The 19,605-nt window shown below is 37.9% G+C and overlaps 1 protein-coding gene across 2 annotated transcripts in view; it reads left to right on the top strand.

Annotated features, from left to right (window-relative positions):
* RAD50 (DNA repair-recombination protein (RAD50)) overlaps window positions 1–19,605 on the top strand; it is a 133,896-nt gene that overhangs the window by 50,943 nt on the left and 63,348 nt on the right. For both annotated transcript variants that reach the window (XR_016110919.1, XM_088981614.1), the window contains exons 14-18: window positions 807–921; window positions 1,022–1,151; window positions 1,242–1,451; window positions 15,572–15,780; window positions 19,123–19,324. Coding sequence is in view for 1 of the 2 variants with exons in the window: in XM_088981614.1 (XP_088837740.1) it covers window positions 807–921; window positions 1,022–1,151; window positions 1,242–1,451; window positions 15,572–15,780; window positions 19,123–19,324 (866 nt within the window). In the remaining variant the exon portion in view is untranslated. The remainder of the gene's footprint in view (window positions 1–806; window positions 922–1,021; window positions 1,152–1,241; window positions 1,452–15,571; window positions 15,781–19,122; window positions 19,325–19,605) is intronic.

Here is a 19,605-nt window from a genome sequence, read left to right on the forward strand (position 1 = left end):
CAAATTGCCCCAACATGCCCAGGTGTTGACCTTTGATGGATCTCACTGATTGGCACATCGAAGACAACCCGGTTCAACACCTAGTATAGTACCATAATCAAGTTTGGAGTTATGTGCAACTTTCTAGTTTTGCCCATCTATCTCCAAGGTCTAGGGCATAACTAGAAATCGATCAAGGTGAAGTGTTTCTTCCAAACACTGCTTGTGCTTGGGGTCTAATCCTACCAGCTGAGACAAGCTGCTCCAATTGTTTGGTAGCATACCAGCCTTGGTAGGATAAATTGCCTGAATTGAACAATTTAAGGGGTAATTCACGGAAAACATACCAATATTAACATGAAACAATAATGTACTTTATTCGTTTACAAATAAATGTTCATGTACATCAGTCTGATTGGAGCTAAGGGCATATACTGTCTAACACTTTGTTCCTTCGTTTTGTACATCTGTATGAGTTTCATTTTTCCAAATCTGTCCCTGAATATCCTCATATTCCTCATTGTATCAAGGTTGATTTTATGTTTCAGATCTTGTTAAAATCTTCAGTTTATATATCTGTTTCAGTACACATGCAAATTTGATTCTTTGTTCTTCTAGTCACTATGAGGTTTTATTTCACCTTGAGCAAATTTGAAATTTTAGAAAGAGAAAAGAATGTAAATAGCAAATTGAAACATACTTGTGGAAAGAGCTTTAGTGTACCCGTACATTATATCCCTATATTTTTGCAATTTTTTATATGTTTTGGTGGCTTAACTGCTCCAATAAGCTCATTTTTCTTCTGTGCTTGTCATTGTTTCTTGCAGCAAAGAAAAAATTCATTGATTCAAAACTCCAATCATTGATTAAGCAGTCTTTTGATATTGATTCTTTTCCTCAAGTCTTCGATGAGGCTAAGGAGAAAAGAGATGTCAAGAAAAGGTTTCTCATTGTCTGTGTTCAGAAAGTAGTGAGGTAGCTTAGGTACTATTCATGTATATATATAATTTCTCATATTACCTCTTTTGCTTATCAAATGCAGCAAGTACAACATTGCAGATGGTATGCGACAAATGTTTGATCCTTTTGAAAGAGTTGCACGTGCACACCATGTTTGTCCCTGCTGTGAGCGATCTTTCTCGCCTGAAGAGGAGGATGAGTTTGTTAAAAAGGTGAGCTTGCGGGCGATGCATTACCTTGTATCTCACAGATCATGAAACTCTTCTATGCTGACTATGTTGATATGCCTATGTATTTTGTAGCAAAGAGTAAAAGCAGCAAGTTCTGCAGAGCACATGAAGGTTTTGGCTGTTGAGTCTTCAAGTGCTGACTCACTTTTCCAGCAGTTGGACAAACTTCGTACTGTGTATGAGGAGTATGTTAAGCTTGGCAAGGATACAATTCCTATGGCAATGAAAAATTTGAAACAACTGAAGGAAGATCTAGATCAGAAGTCTCAGGCGCTTGATGATGTAATTTTCTCTTGTGGCTTCATATTGCTTATTTTACTGGTGTTTGCTTTTTTTTTTAATCAATTCATTATATTCTGTTTATTTTGTATCTTTTGGAACATTGCTGTGATCTTTCTCCCGTCTTGTCTTGCTGGATTTGGTGCTTATCTTGAACAATCTGTAACTTCTTCCTTGCTTTGAATGATGAATACCTAAATGCATCTTGTCTTCTCTGTAATGGTTTTCCTACTCACCTATGTGTGCATTTTGTCTGTGTTGAAAGTTTATCTTTTCAAATTAGTTATAAAAGAAATTGATCTAAATAATTATTCTATATGAAAAGTCAAGTAACAGTCATTAAGTGTGGCTATTGATAATCATTTTAAGATGATACACAGCTTTTGGTTCTGGAAGAAAGAACTGGCTTTGATTATGCACAATTGGTTGTTTTCTTCAGGTTGCTACTGTATTGGATAAATTAATGTTGTCAGACTTGGACCTGTTACAGAATCTTTTTTTTTAACTAGGTCACCATTCTAAGTCAAATAAAAATGGCAACGAAAAGCCAATAGTTCAAGATTATATTTTAAAGCTGCTTTACATTAAAATAAGCTTAAAATAATAAATTGTTGAGATATGTATATTGTAGTGTGAGGGCTATTTTGCTACTTGTACATGTTCTAATGAGGGGTACTTTAGTCATTGTTTGAAACTCTTATATAAATGCTAATTATAGGGGCATGAGATAGAGTTGAGATTTTTTTTTTGTTTTTTTCCAGAAAAGGTAAACTGTTAATGCATTAGTAATCAGAAGAAAGAGTACATTAATGATGTGCATCAAAAGTAAAACAGCAAATCTCTGTAGGAACTACACAGACAGAGATTGTTACTATACAAAAAAAAATCCTTGTGCACACCAGCTTTAGCTAATCCATCAGCTATTGAGTGTAACTCGCTATGGATCCAACTAATATTTACATTCACACAGGCAGAGATCTATTACTCTACAAAAAAAAAAAAAAATCCTTGTGCACACCAGCTTTAGCTTATCCATCAGTTATTGAGTGTAACTCCCTATGGATCCAACTAATATTTACATCTATCAAATCCAATAATATCACTAGCCTCAGCCAAGTGGCGAGCCAGTCTCTTTGGACCATATTTCTTTTCCCCTAACCATTTTATGGCATTTGCAGAATCACCTTCTATTGTTACGAGAGATATGCTCAAATCTCTTGCAATTAGAAGCCCTGCTAGAGCAGGCAAAGCCTCAGCCTTTGTAGAGTAAGCAATCCCATTTTTTTCCACCAAAAACCCCACAAATGTTTCCATTCCTTTCCCAGATTACACCTCTTATCCTCATCTTACCTGGATTGCCCATTGGCACTACCATCAAACTTTAATCTAATCTCCATCTCCTTGATTGTGGTTGTGGTATGGACCCGGGGGGGAAGGTAAGCTCAACCACATTCCTTTGCAGGTCACTCACAGAGATTCCTTTAAATTTTGCAGAATTTAGCACCTGGATGTTGCACAAGTTGTATTGGTGATTTGTCTCCAGAGGATCGGGCTTTGTTTTCAAAGATAGGATTTCCTTTCTTCCCATACCCCCACATCATAGCATGTTCAACATTCCCCTGCCACTGCCAGAGAAAATCCATAATATGCTCAGGTAGTCAGGTGTAACCCAGCTATAACCAATAAGGTTAAGAAAATGGTGCCAAATTCTCCTTGTATTTGGGCAATGAAGGATGTGCACAGCTGATTCTAAACTTCTCTATCTTCTTCCTTTTCTCTTCCATTCTATTTCATCACATACTTCTGACTAGCATTTTCAACAAGATAAAATCAACAAAACTAGAAGGTAATCTCTCCAACTTGGATTGATCTCAAAGGTACTCAGGAAACTTCTATTCTAGTCCCAAGCGCCACTTTGAAACTCCCTCTATACCCCTTAATCTAAAACTCTCCAAGAACCTTCCCTGGGCCCCAAACATGCACTATGGTCTTGTCCAAAAACCTCCTCTAATTGGGCTGAATACTTGTTAGCTAAACAACCAATCAACTCTCCATACAACCTGTGTATGGGATTAAAAAGAAATAAGGTAAGAAGGTAGGAACTCTGGCAGTCTGGCTCTGATACCAAGATGTAAATCCCACCTGCAAAAATCTGAAATAAAGTTGAAAAGAAGAAACAGTTTGAAGAAGATGGAAGAAAAGGGAAGGAATGAAGAGAGTCAATCGAATCTCTCTCCAGTCCCCCACTATTGTATTTTATTCTTTGATTGTAAAAGGAACACAGTTACATGAATACCCTTCGTAGGGAGGCCAGCACTAGAAACAATATAAAATGAAATAAAACAGGCCCATAACTAGGGCCCACTAAATGCAGATATAAAGCATGAACAGAAATACGTAAACGATAATGAACTATGGGCTATTTGGCCCATCATCTCTATAATATCATCTATCACTCATTCTATTGGCATCTCCTCTATTAGCCATTTTGGGTCTTGGTTGGTGATCTTCAGACTTCAGCCATTTGCACAAAGAACATACATGGATGAATCCTAACATCCTGTGTGTAAGAAAGAACCAGCTGGTGTACTGCCACAGATCAAGGTCAGATAATTCTGAGGCTTGGATAACACTGCCATAGATCAAGACCTCATCTGTAGGGCAGTGCCTCTGTTTTAGGAAAACTGGAAGGGTAATAGGGCCAATGATCCAAAGCTTGGTTAATTTGGAGGCTCGCCATCGGTGATCAGTGGAAACCCTCTAACTACATGATCGTGGGTATAAATCAAATAATATAGATCTTGTGTTTGCAAATATGAACAAGTTCCCATCTGGTAACAAATGCAAGAATGGGTATAAGTGTATAAGTTGTTCTCATTGTTATCTCTTTCTCTCAAAAATTCAGCCAGAAAGTGTTTGATGAAAACCCTTTAGGATAGAGTTCATAATTACATTCTCTTCACCGTGCACCAGCTTTCTGTAATTTGTTCTTTTATATGTTTTTGTGTAATTTCTGTTATGTATTTCCTGTGTTTTTATAATTTTTGTTATATTTTCCTGCAATTTCTATTATTTTTTTTGTATTTTTTGTTTTTCTCTATGTTATGTTATACTTTTGTGTAATTTCTGTTATTTTTTTTGCAGTTTCTATGTTTTTTATAATATATGTATTTTATTCCTACAATTATTGTTTTTTTCGTTTTCTATGTTTTGAATAATTTTTGTTATATTTTCCCGTAATCTTTTTTTTTTTTTTGCATTTTTGTAGTTTTTTAATTTCTGTGAGCAGAACTGAGAACAAGAGAGAGTAGATTCAGGGGTGTCAAGAATCAAGAATGGTCGACCCCCACCCCAAAGAGCCCCTTTTATATTAAAAGAAATGTACAATTACAAGAATACCCTTATATGGCTGAAAGATAAAAAGAACAAATAAAATAATAAGAGTACTGTACAACAAGGACTATACTAATAATATACATCAAAATATATCTCCACACTCCCCCTCAAACTGATGCGTAGGCATCAGCATCAGTTTGTCCATAAGAATGAGATGTCGACTCTTAGTCATGGCCTTGGTGAAGATGTCGGCAATCTGCATGTGAGAGGGTACATAAGGAAGAGATATAGAGCCAGCAATGAAAAGGTCTCTAATAAAGTGACAATCCACCTCGATATGTTTAGTCCTCCCTTGATATGTTTAGTCCTCCCATGGAAGATAGGATTAGATGCAATCTTGATAGCACACTTATTGTCGGCATATAGAGGGATAGGAGTAGGAAGTTGAGTATGAAGATCCATGAAGAGAGACTTCAACCAAACAATCCCACTACAAGTAGAAGACATGGCTCTATACTCAGATTCAGTAGAAGACTTAGAGATAGTTTGTTGTTTCTTAGCATAATCTGCATTAGCATAAACTCTCAACTGTATGGGTGATGAGGAAGAGAAAAACAGTCCCTGAGAAGTTGTGTCTCTAACATAACGTATAGTGCGATGAACAACAGTCATATGAGGTTGATGAGGGGTAGAAACAAACTGACTAACGACCTGAACATGTGAAATATTAGGCCAAGTCATAATGAGATAGATCAGAGACAAGCTGACAATACGAAGTAGCATCAGGAAGAACTAGGCCTTTAGGTTTAGACAACTTGACATTCGGCTCTAGAGGGCTATCAATGTGTTTCTCATCAGTAATTCCAGCTAGTTTGACGAGATCAAAGGCATATTTTTACCAACAAATGAAATACCTTCGACTACTATAATGGACTTCCAAACCCAAGAAATAAGTAAGAGGGCTCAAGTCCTTCATGTGAAAGGAGTTATGAAGTATGGACTTCAACTCACAAATGCCATCATAATCATCCCCAGTTAAAAGCATGTCATCTAGATACAAACAGTAAAATAGTAATACCATGGGGCCTTCTAACAAGAGAGAGTAATCAGAGGAACTCTGGTTATACCTAGCTGCAACAACATCTCGAAAGTGCTCAAAGAAAGCCCTGGGTGCCTATTTCGTACCATATAGGGATTTCTTTAGGTGACAGACACGTGAAGAATCACTGCAATATCCAGGCGGAGGCTTCATGTAGACTGTCTCCTTCAGTTGACCATGAAGAAAAAAATTCTTCACGTCTAATTGGTAGATAGTCCAGGAATGAACAACAGAGAAGGCTAGAAGAATGTGAACTGTGGTGGTCTTAGCAACTGGGGTAAATGTTTCTTCATAATCAATCCCATATTCTTGACTATATCCTTGGGCAACTAACCAAGCCTTATATTGATCAATGGAACCATATGATTTTAGTTTGATCGTGTAGACCCAACGACTTCCAACAATAGAAGCATCTGGAGGAGTAGGTGTAGGATCCCAAGTATCATTCTCATGGAGGGCTCGAATTTCGACATCCATGGCTTCTTTCCAACGAGGACTTCTAATGGCTTGCTGATAAGAACTAGGAATATCTGTGGAAGAAAGTACAACAGAAAAGGAGCTATGGCTTGAAGGAAAACCATAGCATTAAAGAGGTCGAGAAATACGAGTAGAACAACGAAGCGGAATAGGAGAACTACCATCTGAAGCAGAAGGATCTTGGGGTGAAATGTCACTTACAGGAGGTGCAGGAGGATGATGCTTTGGACCGAGTGGAAGGGGGTTGTAGGCATATGATCTGAGACACGTGACCGCTTGTAAGTGAAGACGAGAAGATCTTTTTCAGTAGGGGAAGTAGGAGTGTTGTTTGAATCAAAGTCCTGCAAAACAGAGATAGAAGGAGCATGCAATCTAGGAATTCCAACAAAGAATGAAATATGTTCAAGAAACACAACATTCCGTGAAATCCGAATACGATGAATAGCAAGGTCATAACACGAGAATCCTTTGTGGTCAAGGCTATATCCCACAAAGGCACACATAGCAGACTGAGCAATTAATTTAGAACTTGCACGACTAGGAAGATGTACAAAACAAAGATAACAAAAAACATGAAGATTGGAGAAGTTTGGGGGATGACTAAAAAGTTTTTGGAAGGGAGAAGTGTTGCTAAGAACAAAAGAAGGAAGACAGTTGATCAAATACACAACTGTACTAGATGCTTCTACCCAAAATGAAGTTGGAGCGTGGGATTCTTGTAGTAATGTCCGCACAACACTGAGGATATGTCCATTCTTCCATTCAACTACACCATTTTGTTGAGGAGTGTCTGGACAATTGCGCTGAGATTGAATTCCATAACTCCTCAAGTAGGCCTGAAAGTTTTCGTCTCTATATTCTCCCCCTGAACCTGAACGGAGGACACTCACATTACACTTGAAACGAGTTTGCACCATAGTATGGAATAATTTAAATGTCGCAAAAACCTCTAATTTGTGCCGTAGAAAATAAATCCAAGTGTATCTAGTACAATCATCTATAAACAATACAAAGTATTTGTATTCCAATTGTAAAGTAATAGAAGTAGACCAAACATCACTATATATTATCTCAAAAGGTTTAGTGGCATGCTCAGAAGTGTGAAGAAAAGGCAAAACATGAATTTTACTCAAGCAACAAGCAGTGTAAGAAACATCAAAAGTATGAACAGGAGGAATTTTATTCTTAATTAAACCAAAATCAAACAAAAACTTCAATTTTTGAGAATGTGGATGACCCAATCGTTTATGCCATAAATCCCAAACATTATTTCTATGAATCAATAGAGAATTAAACATAAAGGAACTAAAATAAGTTGATGATGCTCCTGATTGAGATTCCTCGAACTCCAGCGCAAACAGACTGCCCAGCCTATGCCCCATCTCTTTCACCTTCCTGGTGTACCGGTCCTGTATCAAGCAACCACCATGAGAAAAGGCGAGAGCATTTCCTTCATCAACAAGTTGATCAACAGAAGTCAGATTAGTAGTAAGGTTGGGTATTAAGAGGGTTTTTGAGAGAGGGAAGGACATAGTGGATGACAGTTTAAGGGATAAGTTATTACTACCAATAATGTCTAACTTTTCACCATTGGCAATAACAATGTGTTTATTGTGAGTTTCGTTAGACGGATTTGGTTGATTGAGATAGGTTCCGGTCATATGATTGGTGGCACTTGAATCTATAACGTAAGCATGTGAAGGAGAACAATATCCAAAGAACTTACTAGACAAGCCAATAGCAGAAAAAGCAAAGGATACCAATTGCCGAATCTTTTTTTCATCCATAGATCCAATGGAATCACTTTTCACTGAAGAATCACCCTTAGTGGATACAGTGTCAGTTGCCTGTCCATCTGTTACCTGCTGTGCTCGAGGTTGAGTCTTTTTCTGAGAATCCTTAGTTGGTCGGATTGGACAATTTGGAATGATGTGACCATGTTGCTTGCAATAGGTGCACACATTCTTTTTCTTACAGTGAGAGGCAATATGTCCTAAACCTTTACACTCATAACACTGGGTTTTGGAGAAGTCCTTGGAGGTTGACTTTTTACCTCCATGAGCAACAAAAGCTGTTTCAGCCCCAATTTCAGTCATCTTTCCATCAAATCCAGCTGCAGTGAGAAGCCTAGTCTCTTCCCTTAGTAACTCCCTTAAAACAGAATCCAGATCTGGAAGTGTTCCCCTACTCAGAATATTGGACCAGATTATCTCATATTCAGGTCTAAGTCTCATAAAAAACTGAGTTACCTTCCTCTTCTCAAAATGCTTTTGGAGATATTTCACACATTCTGCTGAGTTTGAGGGATCAATATGGACAAGTTCATATTCAGCCCACAAATCAAGAAAACCTGAATAGTATTCTTGTATCTTTCTATCTCTTTGACAATAGGCAAATATCTCTGATTCTATTTGATACTGTTTAGACATATTGGACTGTCGATAAACTTTCTCCAGATATGAATACATTTCTTAGGTTGTTTTCATTCTCCTCATAGGTACAACAATATGAGAATCAATAGAACTAAGAATCTAGGAAACAATCTTGCCGTTATCTAGTTTCCTTTGTTGTAAGGCTTTGACCTTGGTTGCAGTTGGTTTAGTGACAGTCCCATTCTGGTGTCCTTCCAAACCTTTCCCTTCAACATAAAAATCAAAGTGGAATTTCCACATCCCATAATCCTGTCCATTCAGCTTCACAGAAATAATATCCCCTCTGTCTGAACTCTGAAGCCATTACAGCATAAAACAGCAAAAAAGGGTTCGGCAATAGTCCAAATACTAGTCTGAACAGCAATCTACTTCTGCCCAAGAGGAGGAAATGGCAAACCAGTACTACAGCAGTCCATAGAAGTCCAGAGAAGGGTCCGAACAACTTCAAACAAAAAAGATGTTGACAGTCCAAAAAAGGTAAGTTTCAGGACTGTTGAACCAAAGAGGGGACCAAAAACCCTTCAAAAAGGAGATGAAAAAGAGATCCAAGTAACTGGATGGCAAGAGGGGCCTAGGGCGGCACTAGATCTAGAGTTATAGGCTGATTGGATCAGCCGAAAGAGAGAAAAGTGTGATGAACCAAACTGTCAGATGACTTTTTCATAAAAAAGGAGGGTTTTTGTGCTGATTGAAACAGCCCTCAAGTAGATCCAGATCAGAATTCGAACAGTACTGATGGAAGCCTTGTAAAGCACTCTTCAATCTTGTGTAGAAACCAAAACTCCCAGGCTGATACAGATGACCTGCTCTGGTACCATGTGAGCAGAACTGAGAACAAGAGAGAGCAGATTCAGGGGTGTCAAGAATGGTCGACCCCCACCCCAAAGAGCCCCTTTTATATTAAAAGATATGTGCAGTTACAAGAATGCCCTTTATAGGGCTGAAAGATAAAAAGAACAGATAAAATAATAAGAGTACTGCACAACAAGGACTATACTAATAATATACATCAAGATATATCTCCATAATTTCTGCATTTTTTATGTTTTAATGAATTAAAAAAATTAATGGGTTGGCTGGGCTGGGTTGGGTCAAGGCAGGTTTTGGTTCAACCCAACCCATTTATTTTTCTTTAAGTGGGTCATTAATGGGTTGGCAGCTTAAATGGGTTGGTTTGAAACTCACCCCAAACCCGGATGGTAGCTGGTGGAGGGGAATTAAAAGTGGTAAATTTTCCGTAAAATCCTTTGTAAAATTCTGGATCAAAATCTGATAGAGAGACATCATGTGGGATGAGTGTGGGGCAGTCCAATTCCTCCTAGAGTGGAGGCTTTTGCTTGGCTGATGGAAATGGACAGCATGCTGCATTCTTGCACATGATCATTTGAAGAAAATTGGCTTCACCTTTGCAAATAGATTTGCATTATGCGAAAGTGATATTGAGAATGTTATGTATTTGATGGTTGACTGCATTTACACAACAAGTATGTGGTTGTTTTTCTTTCGTCTCTTAAGTGGCAGTAGTGAATGGTAGCAAGAAAGCAAGTCATGTGGAGCTGTATTCCTTTTGCGGTTTGTTGAGAGGTGTAGAAAGAACGAAATAGAAGAATCTTTATGAACAAGAAGAAGTGGGTGGAAAGACTTTGTGCTGTCATCGGTTAATTCTTATGAAGTTCAACGGTCTCAAGAAGGAAAATTTTGGAGCTGATTTTTTGTCCTCATTGAACTTGTCTTAATTGGGTCGAAAGCATATGTATCTGAAGGCTGTTAGTTTCTGTTTGTATTGTTTGTTCCTTTCATTTGCTTTGTATTTTGGGTGATGCTTCATCACCCATTACCTTGTACCTTTTTTCATCTAATGATTTTTGTTCTTTATTTATCTTGAAACAAAAACTCAACCCAAATCCAACCCACCCAATTGCCACTCCTACTGTTCATTAGGTTACAACTGAAAAAGTCTTACAATCAAGAATATGAGAAGGCATGCTATTAATGAGATAAACAAAAGTAAGAACATCCCCCCAAAAATGAATTATAACATTACTACTAAATATATGCTCCTTGCCACTCCAAAATGTCTTATATTTTTCTTTGCCAACCCATTTTGCTGAGTTGTATAAGGACATGAAGTCTGGTGAATAATCTTGTGTTTTGATAAATAAGTGGATAAACTCTTCTTGAGATATTCCTTAGCATTATTTGGAGGAAGTATCTTAATCCGAGTGTCAAGTTGAGTATATATCATCTGACGGAATCTTTTCATCAATAAAGGGACTTCATCCTAGATTTCATTAAATACACCCATATAAGGTGAATAAATCATCAGCAAAGAGTAAGAAGCATTTATGTCCAGCCATACTAGGCACATGATAAGGTCCCCACACATCAGAATGAACCACCTCAAAAGGCAAAGCAAGTCTGTTGTTTTACTTTAAATAAATGAGTTTCTATGATGTTTAGCAAATTGACAACTTTTACATTGTAAGCTTGACATTCCGATTGAAGTGAACAAATGAATCAAAAGAACTGAATGACGAATGACCCAAACAGACATGCAAAAAAAGAATTTTATTAACTGGCTCTAATGTGTAATTACTGCCACCAAAAGTCTTCCAGAAAAAAGCATCTAGAATATAGATCTCGTTCATTTCATGACGAGCTGTCAATGGGTTGGATCTACCTGATGGAATCGAACCAACTGAACCAATTATATCTGCTCTGGTTCAATGATTTTGTTCCAATTAATTATTAGGTTGAGATCGGTTCTTGACCAATTATATAGTTTATAATATTATAAATATCCATTGTTTTTTGTAATTTGTTATATTTTATATCTAAAAGAGTAAACTTCATAAACAATGTCAATACATAAGATAATTATGGTTAAAAATAAATATTTCAAGTACTTTAGTTTCTGTTAAGGTTATATTATCGAAATGAAGTATTAAGTTGTTATTGTTATTGATGATTGTATGTGCCATGAATAATTGGGTCTAATTGAGTCAGACCTGATTGTCCCAATTAATAATTGGTTTGTTTTTGTGTCCATATTGTCCTGATTAATAGTTGGAATGGGACTGGTACACCCTGTCCCAAACCAGAAATGATCCATTGACAGTCCTAGCTTCATGGTCACTCTCAATCGTCCTCTTAGACTCCAGATCTTGAAAAACACAACCCTGAGGGAAATTGGTCACGGAGAATTTTAGAGATTTGGTAAGACTACTAACCGACCAAAAATTAGTATTCAATTTAGGAACATGACACACAAAAGATAGGGTCAAACTATCTGTAACCTTAATATTGCCCTTGGTAGAAATAGGGACTTGGGAATCATCGGTAATAGATACTGTCTTTATTAAAACATAAAGAGTGGGAATGAAAAAGAAATGAAATACTATTCATGTAATCAGAAGCATCTGAATCTATAATGCATAGAATACCTTGGTTATTTGAAAGTTGAAACAGATGCATGGTTGGTACTGGCACAAGTATCCATATGGGCAATTGCCGTAGTGCTGCTTCCCTCACCTCCAGATGTACCCCCAATAGTACTCTCTAGATGAGTTAACAACTTGCCAGATTCTTTCAAATTCAGCCATGGCAGCTGCAAGAGTCTCAAAGTGATGTGAGGGTGGACTAGATGGTCTAGATGATTGTTCCTCTGCACTAGTTGTGGTAGCCACATTTGCGTTCTCCTTACTATTAATATTATTCCCTTTGAACCTAACTGGTTTGGTATTAGGATGTAGCTTCTAGTAAGAATCCTGTGTGTGCTTGGGTTTTTTGCAATAATCACAGATAAGCTCCTTATCATCCACTCAATTCACCGTAGACTGGGAACCTGGTTAGACTACTGTTGTCTATAACATGACCGTCCTACTCTCTTCACTATGCACCAAAGAATAGGCCTAAGATAGAGTAGTATAGTTGTGAGACAGATATGCTGTTTGGTAATGTCATATTTTGGATTCAACCTAACAAAAAATTAAAAACTTCTGTTCCTTTCCTCCAACTTCCTATAGATATTAGCCACCTCCTTACCGGGCCACTGCACAATGTCCAAGTCCAAAGCAAGCAATGCCTGTTCACCCGTTCATCCAAACTCCAGTTCGTCCAATACTTGCTGTAATTGAGAATCCGACCTCAATACTCAATTGAACAAGTATGTATTTCTTCTTCTTCTTCTTTCGTTCTTTCTTTATTTCAGTCAGTTTTTACCCTTCGATTTTTGTAATTCTTCCCTTTATTTTTCTTTTGTTTTCACTCAGTTTATGGGCCAAATGACTATAGAGAAAGGGGAAAATTATGGGAATGATTGGGTGATATCAGGGGACCGTGGGAAGGTTCAGAAGAAATAAATAATCCTAGGCAAAGGGTGGCTACAAGCATGGGGAAATTTGACCAATTTGTGGATGCCTTAGAGCTAAAAGAGATCTCATTGTCACATAGAAGCTTTACTTGGTCCAATTTCCAAGTGAATCCTATATGCTCTAAGCTTGACAGATTACTCTTTTCAAATGATTGGGAAGAGCATTGGGGGAGCTTGACATCTAGAGCCCTTCCCAGCGTGACCTCTGATCGTTAGCCTATTGTGATCTGTAAGGAAGAGTTGGGAAATGCAGGACCAACCCCATTCCGGTTTGAAAACATGTGGTTAGGCCACCCACGATTTATTAGGAAAGTTAAAGAATCATGGTTAGAGAATAATCCTACAGTTGATTGGAGTGGAATGAGGTTTCACAAGAAGCTCCAATATCTGAAAGATAGAATTAAGGAATGAAATCTCCTTGAGTTTGGGAGGCTAGAGGAAAGGTAGCAATCTGTGACTACACAAATTGAAGACCTGGATTTGAAGGAAGGGAGTGGATCCCTTACAAAGGATGATAAAGAACAAAGATGGAGATTGCGGAAATAGTTAGAGGATTGTCTACTCAAAGGGAAAATAAGTTGGAGGCAAAAATCATGATGTAAGTGGTTGAAAGAGGAGGATAGGAATACTAAATTCTTTTATGTTGTGGCAAATGGAAGGAGAAAAAATTTTATCTCAAGCCTGGAAATTGAAGGGGTAACATTATCCATTCAAAGTGAGATTGTTGGAGCATTTGTTGATCATTTTAGATCTATTTTTAGAAGACCCATAAATAATAAGGTGTGGCTTGAGGAGTTGGATAGGCCATTCTTGAATTTAGAGGATAGGGAGTGGTTGGAGAGGAAATTTGACCTGGAAGAGGTGAAGGAGACATTGTTTTCTATGGATAGGTCAAAGGCACCAGGCCCAGATGGATCTACAATGGCATTTATCAAGGCTGCTAGGAGATACTCAAAGAGGACCTAATGATGGTGCCTGATGAATTTCATAACAGAGGAGTGATCGACCCAGGTTTGAATTCCACTTTCATAGCCTTGGTTCCCAAGAAAAAAGAAGCAAGCCATCTAAGGGTCTATAGACCAATCAGCCTAGTAAATAGTTAGTACAAGATTATTGCAAAGGTGTTGTCCCTTAGGATTAGGAAGGTGATCCCTATCATTGTAGCAAATAACCAAGGAGCCTTTGTTTGGGGGAGGCAAATAACAGATCAAATACTTATAGCAAATGAGAGCATTGAGGATTTCAAGAGATAAAAGAAAAAGGTGTGGGTTGCAAATTGGATTTGGAAAAGGCTTATGATTTGGTTGATTGGCCCATCCTACTGAAGGTGATGATCAACTTTGGGTTTGGAGACAAATGGTGCAGGTGGGTGATGGGATGCATTAGGACTTGCCACTACTCTATTTTGGTCAATGGAATAGTGGTGGATTTCTTCCTAGCATTTAGAGGAATCAGACAAGGAGACCCCTTTCTCCTTTTCTATTTACCTTGGTTGCAGAAGTGTTGGGGAGAATAATCTCTAGAGTAGATTCCAGGAACTTAATCAGGAGGTGGAGAGTTCGGAGGGAGAACATACAACTTACTTGCAGTTTGCAGATGATATGATACTTTTCTATGAAGGAGGGGATCTCACTATACAACTTTTTGAGCAAATGTCAAATCTTAAAGTAAATTTTGAGAAATTTGTATAGTAGGAGTAAATCTGGGGGAGGGACAGATAATGGAGTGTTCAATGTCTAATTAGCCTCTAAATTACCTTGTCTCCCTTTAGGAGATAATCCACAGAGAGGGGGGATTTTGAACTCCAGTTTTGGAGAGGTTTGAGAAGAGACTTGCCTCATGAAAGAAAAATTATCTCTCTTTTGGATGGAGAATCACCCTAGTTAGGTCTGACTTAGCTAACCTGCCTGTTTACTTTTTATTGGTTTTTAAAATCTTGGCTAGGGTGGATAGTAAGCTGGAAAAGTTAATGAGATGTTTTCTTTGGGAACTAGGGGAGGAGAAAAAGTACCATAGGCTTGGGTGGGAGGTGGTGTGTAGGAGTAAGAAGGATGGAGGCCTTGGCATTGGGAACATAAGGAAGAGAAATTTAGCCTTATTAGGGAAACGGTTGTGGAGCAATCTGTCAATGTTCTGCAACATCCCTGATTAAATATTTTAGGTTGTAATAGGTGTTAACTCATGTATTCAATGTTGGTTTGATCAAACCAACATTTCTAAGAACCGAGCAGCCTATAAATCATTCTGATGCTAGTTCGCAGTTTTGACATTCTGACAGTCTGGTCTTTTCCAGGTCTGACAATACAGGGGTAAATATCTGCTTATTATTGTCCTACTAGGCATGATTTCTTCAATGTGCACTTTTCTTGTTTGATTGCAACTTTTTTGACAAGGTGCTTTCTTGCAGGTTGTTGGTGTCTTGGCTCATACAAAAGCTGAGAAGGACATGGTGGAAGCATTAGTTCAACCTATTGACACTGCCGATACATTATTTAATGGTATCCTGGTTTTGCAAAAGCAAGTTGATGAACTAGAGTACACACTGGATGCTCAGGGACATGGTGTCAAATCTTCTGAGGAAATTCAGTTGCAGCTAAACACCTTGCAGAGCAGGAAGTATATAACTTCTTTGCAAAGCTTCAGATATTTTAAAACTGAGTTTATTCTCTTTAGGTTACTAATCACATTCTTATTGTAAAGGATTGCATATTTTTCCAACTTTAACTCAGGTTTTTGAATAATGAAAATGTTGAAAAATAGCTCATTTAAAGGAATAAAATATCCCTAGAAGTATCATATTGATAAAATATCCCTAGAGGTAGGGAGGAAGGAGGCTTGGGACTAGGTAACATTCAGAAGAGAAATGAAGCTCTATTGGGAAAGTGAATATTGAGGTTAGCAGATGAAAGAGACAAGTTGTGGGCTAAAGTGATACTGAGTATACATGGGCTTGCTGGCGATGGGTGGGACTCTGGACTGGTGGCAAGGACTAATAGAGCCTCTCCTTGGAGATCCATACATGCCATTCTCCCTTCCCTTTTGCAGCACATCAGGTATGATCTTTGTTCTGGTAACCAGGTGAGGTTTTGGGAAAACCTTTGGGTGGGAGAAGTTCCTTTAAAAGATAAATTTCCTTCCTTATTTTCCCTCTCTTGGTTTAAAGGGGAACCTGTGTCTTCTTTTCCGATCCCTTCTGAGTTCACCTTTGGTTTTGAGTGGGATTTGGGTTTTAGAAGAGGCCTTAGGGACTCAGAAATTGAGAATGCTTTAGAGTTAGTTTAGATTTTGAATGGGGTGGTTTTGGACCCTTCAAAAAGGGATAATAGGATTTGGACTTTGACCCCTTCTGGTATCTTTTCCTGTGCTTCCTTCTTTAAGTCTTTGGTATATTCTGCTAACAATAACTTCCAGAATTTCCCAGTGAAGGAAGTTTTGGGTAAACCGATCCCTCCGAGGATTGGAGCTTTTTGTTGGGAAGCCTTCTTGGAAAGATGTAATACTTGTGATATACTCCCAAGGAAAAGGTCTAATAGATGCTTGTCTCCACACTGGTGCATCCTATGCAAGGCCAATGGTGAAAGCCCTTAGCACTTAATTAGTTTCTTGCTCCTTCGGTTCTGATATTTGGGTTTGGTTTATGGATCTTTTTGGTTACATGTGGCTCCCTCCTCCAAGCATACAAGGCTTGTTTGTTGCTTTTTTCTTTAGGTGGTCGAAGAAAAGGGGTAAAATCATGTGGAGATGTGTGAGAGCTGCCCTCTGTTGGACCTTGTGGGAAGAAAGGAATCTAAGAACCTTTTCTGAGAATAAAACAAGAGCTGATTGAGATCATAACAATCAGGGTGATGTAATGGCTGAAAACTTTAGATTTGTTTACTGATGTCTCCATGGGTATGCTGCTGAACAATTGGAATGAAGTGGCATCCTTTGTGCCGGTTCAGTCAGTGGTGTGTCTTTTGTGGTCACCTCCAGCCCCGGGGCTTATGAAGTTAAACTTTGATGAGAGTAGTGAAAGCAACCCAGGAACATCAGGTGTTGGAGGAGTAATCAGAGATGAAGTGGGAAGGTGGTTGCATTGCATTGTACTCAGGTCCCATCGGGTTGGGTGACTCTCTTAGAGCTAAATTGTTTGCTTTATTGGTAGGCTTAAGGAAGGCAAAGGAGCTGAACATTCAAATGTTGATCATTGAAGGTGACTCATGGCTAGTGTTAAATTGGGTAAGGGAGGGTAATGGGTTTTGGATCTATGCTAATGAGAGGAGAGAGGTCAAGTGGTTAATGAGGGGAGTGGAAATTCAGGTTCGTTTGGTGAAGAGAACTGCAAATACCTTCGCTGATAACTTGGCAAAACAGGGGATGTGAAGGGATCAATGTTTTGGGCAATATTGTAATTTCCTTTTAGTCATTTGGGGGAGAGTTAAGCCATTTTATCTCTCTAGAATCTTGTATGTAATTTTGTTTCCTATTAATAATATTGATTTCTGTTATTGATCGAAAAAAGAGGGGATGTAAGATCCAATTTGGGTTTCCCAAACAGATGAAAATTATCACATGGGCTCTTTCATGTAAATGAAGTAACCAATGATCATCACATGAGATTTAGCCATAAAGTTCTAATACCATTGGGACACCTATAAGAAATTGAGTTTGAAATCATATTTCAAATATAATTATTTATATATGATACTTGCTTCAAAACTCTTTTAAAGAAAATATTGAAAAAGACCACTTGGGTGAAATGGAGTGTCCTAGTTTGATCAGGACACTTTAAGACAAGCCCTAGGAGTTGAATCATTCTTAAGAGCTACAGTGCCACAAGGACCCTTCCCATATTCATTTCATAGTTATTTGGGATCAGAATACTAGAGTCCTAGTGCAACTATTACCAGGAGTCCCATTTGAACAAGGAGTCTTATAATAATCATCTCAGTCTTACCTGGGGAATTATGTAGGAGTCTTAGTCTTATAGGATTCTTCTGCTAGAGTCCTCATCAAACTAGGACTCCTTGCAAGTGTCTTTGTTCAAAGTCAACTCGTTGGTAGTGACACTATCCTCTTCTCTGAGGGTGTGGATCCTTGTTGGATATTCCCAAAGCCATAGAATCGCTCTATCGACTCAACATACAGAGTTTGTCAGCTATAGGAGTCTGAGTTGGTTACCTGATTCAAATTTTGACAATTCCCTAACTTGAGCCTGCCCAAGTTGCACCCCTAATTAGCCACTTTAGTATTCTCACCCATGCGGCCCATGTTCCTTAGGTCCAAGGACAAAAAAGGCTTTGGATTTGAGTGATTCATGTAACTGGTAGTGATATTAATCCTTCAATGAGTCAACTTAACCAGATCTTATCACTGTGCATTCCAGTATACACCCAAATGGTAGTCTGGGTCTCTTTCCAATGGCTACAATATCACCACATTATTTTTTGGTAATCATCCATGTGCTAAGCATATCAACGAGCTGCCCATGCTAATCCATAGTTGGGATATTTCAGGCCTATAAGGAATTGGGTCTTTTAGATCTTCTGTCACAAGTCCTACTTATCACCTATATTCCCTTGAAGACCCTGCTGTCATAAGCAAATACAATTGCAATAAGAATGCCTCATTAATAAAAGCCTCATTTTTATTAATGAATATAACATGTATAAAGATGCATCTGGCTTTGAAAGAGCACTGTGAAGTCACATTTCCAACACCATCCTCACTACTAACTCTATTAATATATTCCCTTTGGTGTCATTCTATTTCTAATTTTCTGTACAGTGTTATTGCTTCTTGAAAGCTCAATTGATTTATTGATCAAAAAAAAAAAAAAAAGCTCAATCGATATGCATGAAAAGAACTGATAAAATATCTCACAAGTTGTTACTTGTTACTAGAATTTTAGCATTTCCATACCATTAATCTAACTTTTGCAATATTTCTCTTTTCTCCTAATCTTCTATTGGGAACCAGGGATACCTTGAGTAATGATGTGGAGAGACTTAGGGAAGAAAAAGAATTCATGAAAGCTGACTTATCAAATATCGAAATGCGTTGGCGTACTGTAAGGGAGGAAAAAATAAGGGCAGCTAATATGCTAATGTCCTTCAAGAAAACAGAAGAGAATTTAAATCGTTTTGTGGAGGAGAAAGATCAAATAGACCTTGAAGATAAGGTTGGTACATTCTATTGAATAATTTATTTTCATTTAAGTTATGTATTTTGAAATAATAACATGCTTTACATTCCAAAAGTTGGAGTGATAGGTATCTAATCCATATAACTAACTCAAATCGCATGGCATTATCGGTTAAGGTAATTGGTGAGGTGGTGAAACTTAGAATCCTAATACTGATTTTGAGCATGGTACTTGATTAGAATTATCTATATTGTGCATAAATTTAAATTTTTATGAAGTGTATCAACAAGTCTAACATTGTTCATCCTTGACTTATG

Source organism: Nelumbo lutea, chromosome 3 (genome assembly GCF_056320005.1).
Source record: "Nelumbo lutea isolate HS-2025 chromosome 3, American lotus-T2T, whole genome shotgun sequence".
Lineage (NCBI taxonomy): Eukaryota > Viridiplantae > Streptophyta > Magnoliopsida > Proteales > Nelumbonaceae > Nelumbo > Nelumbo lutea.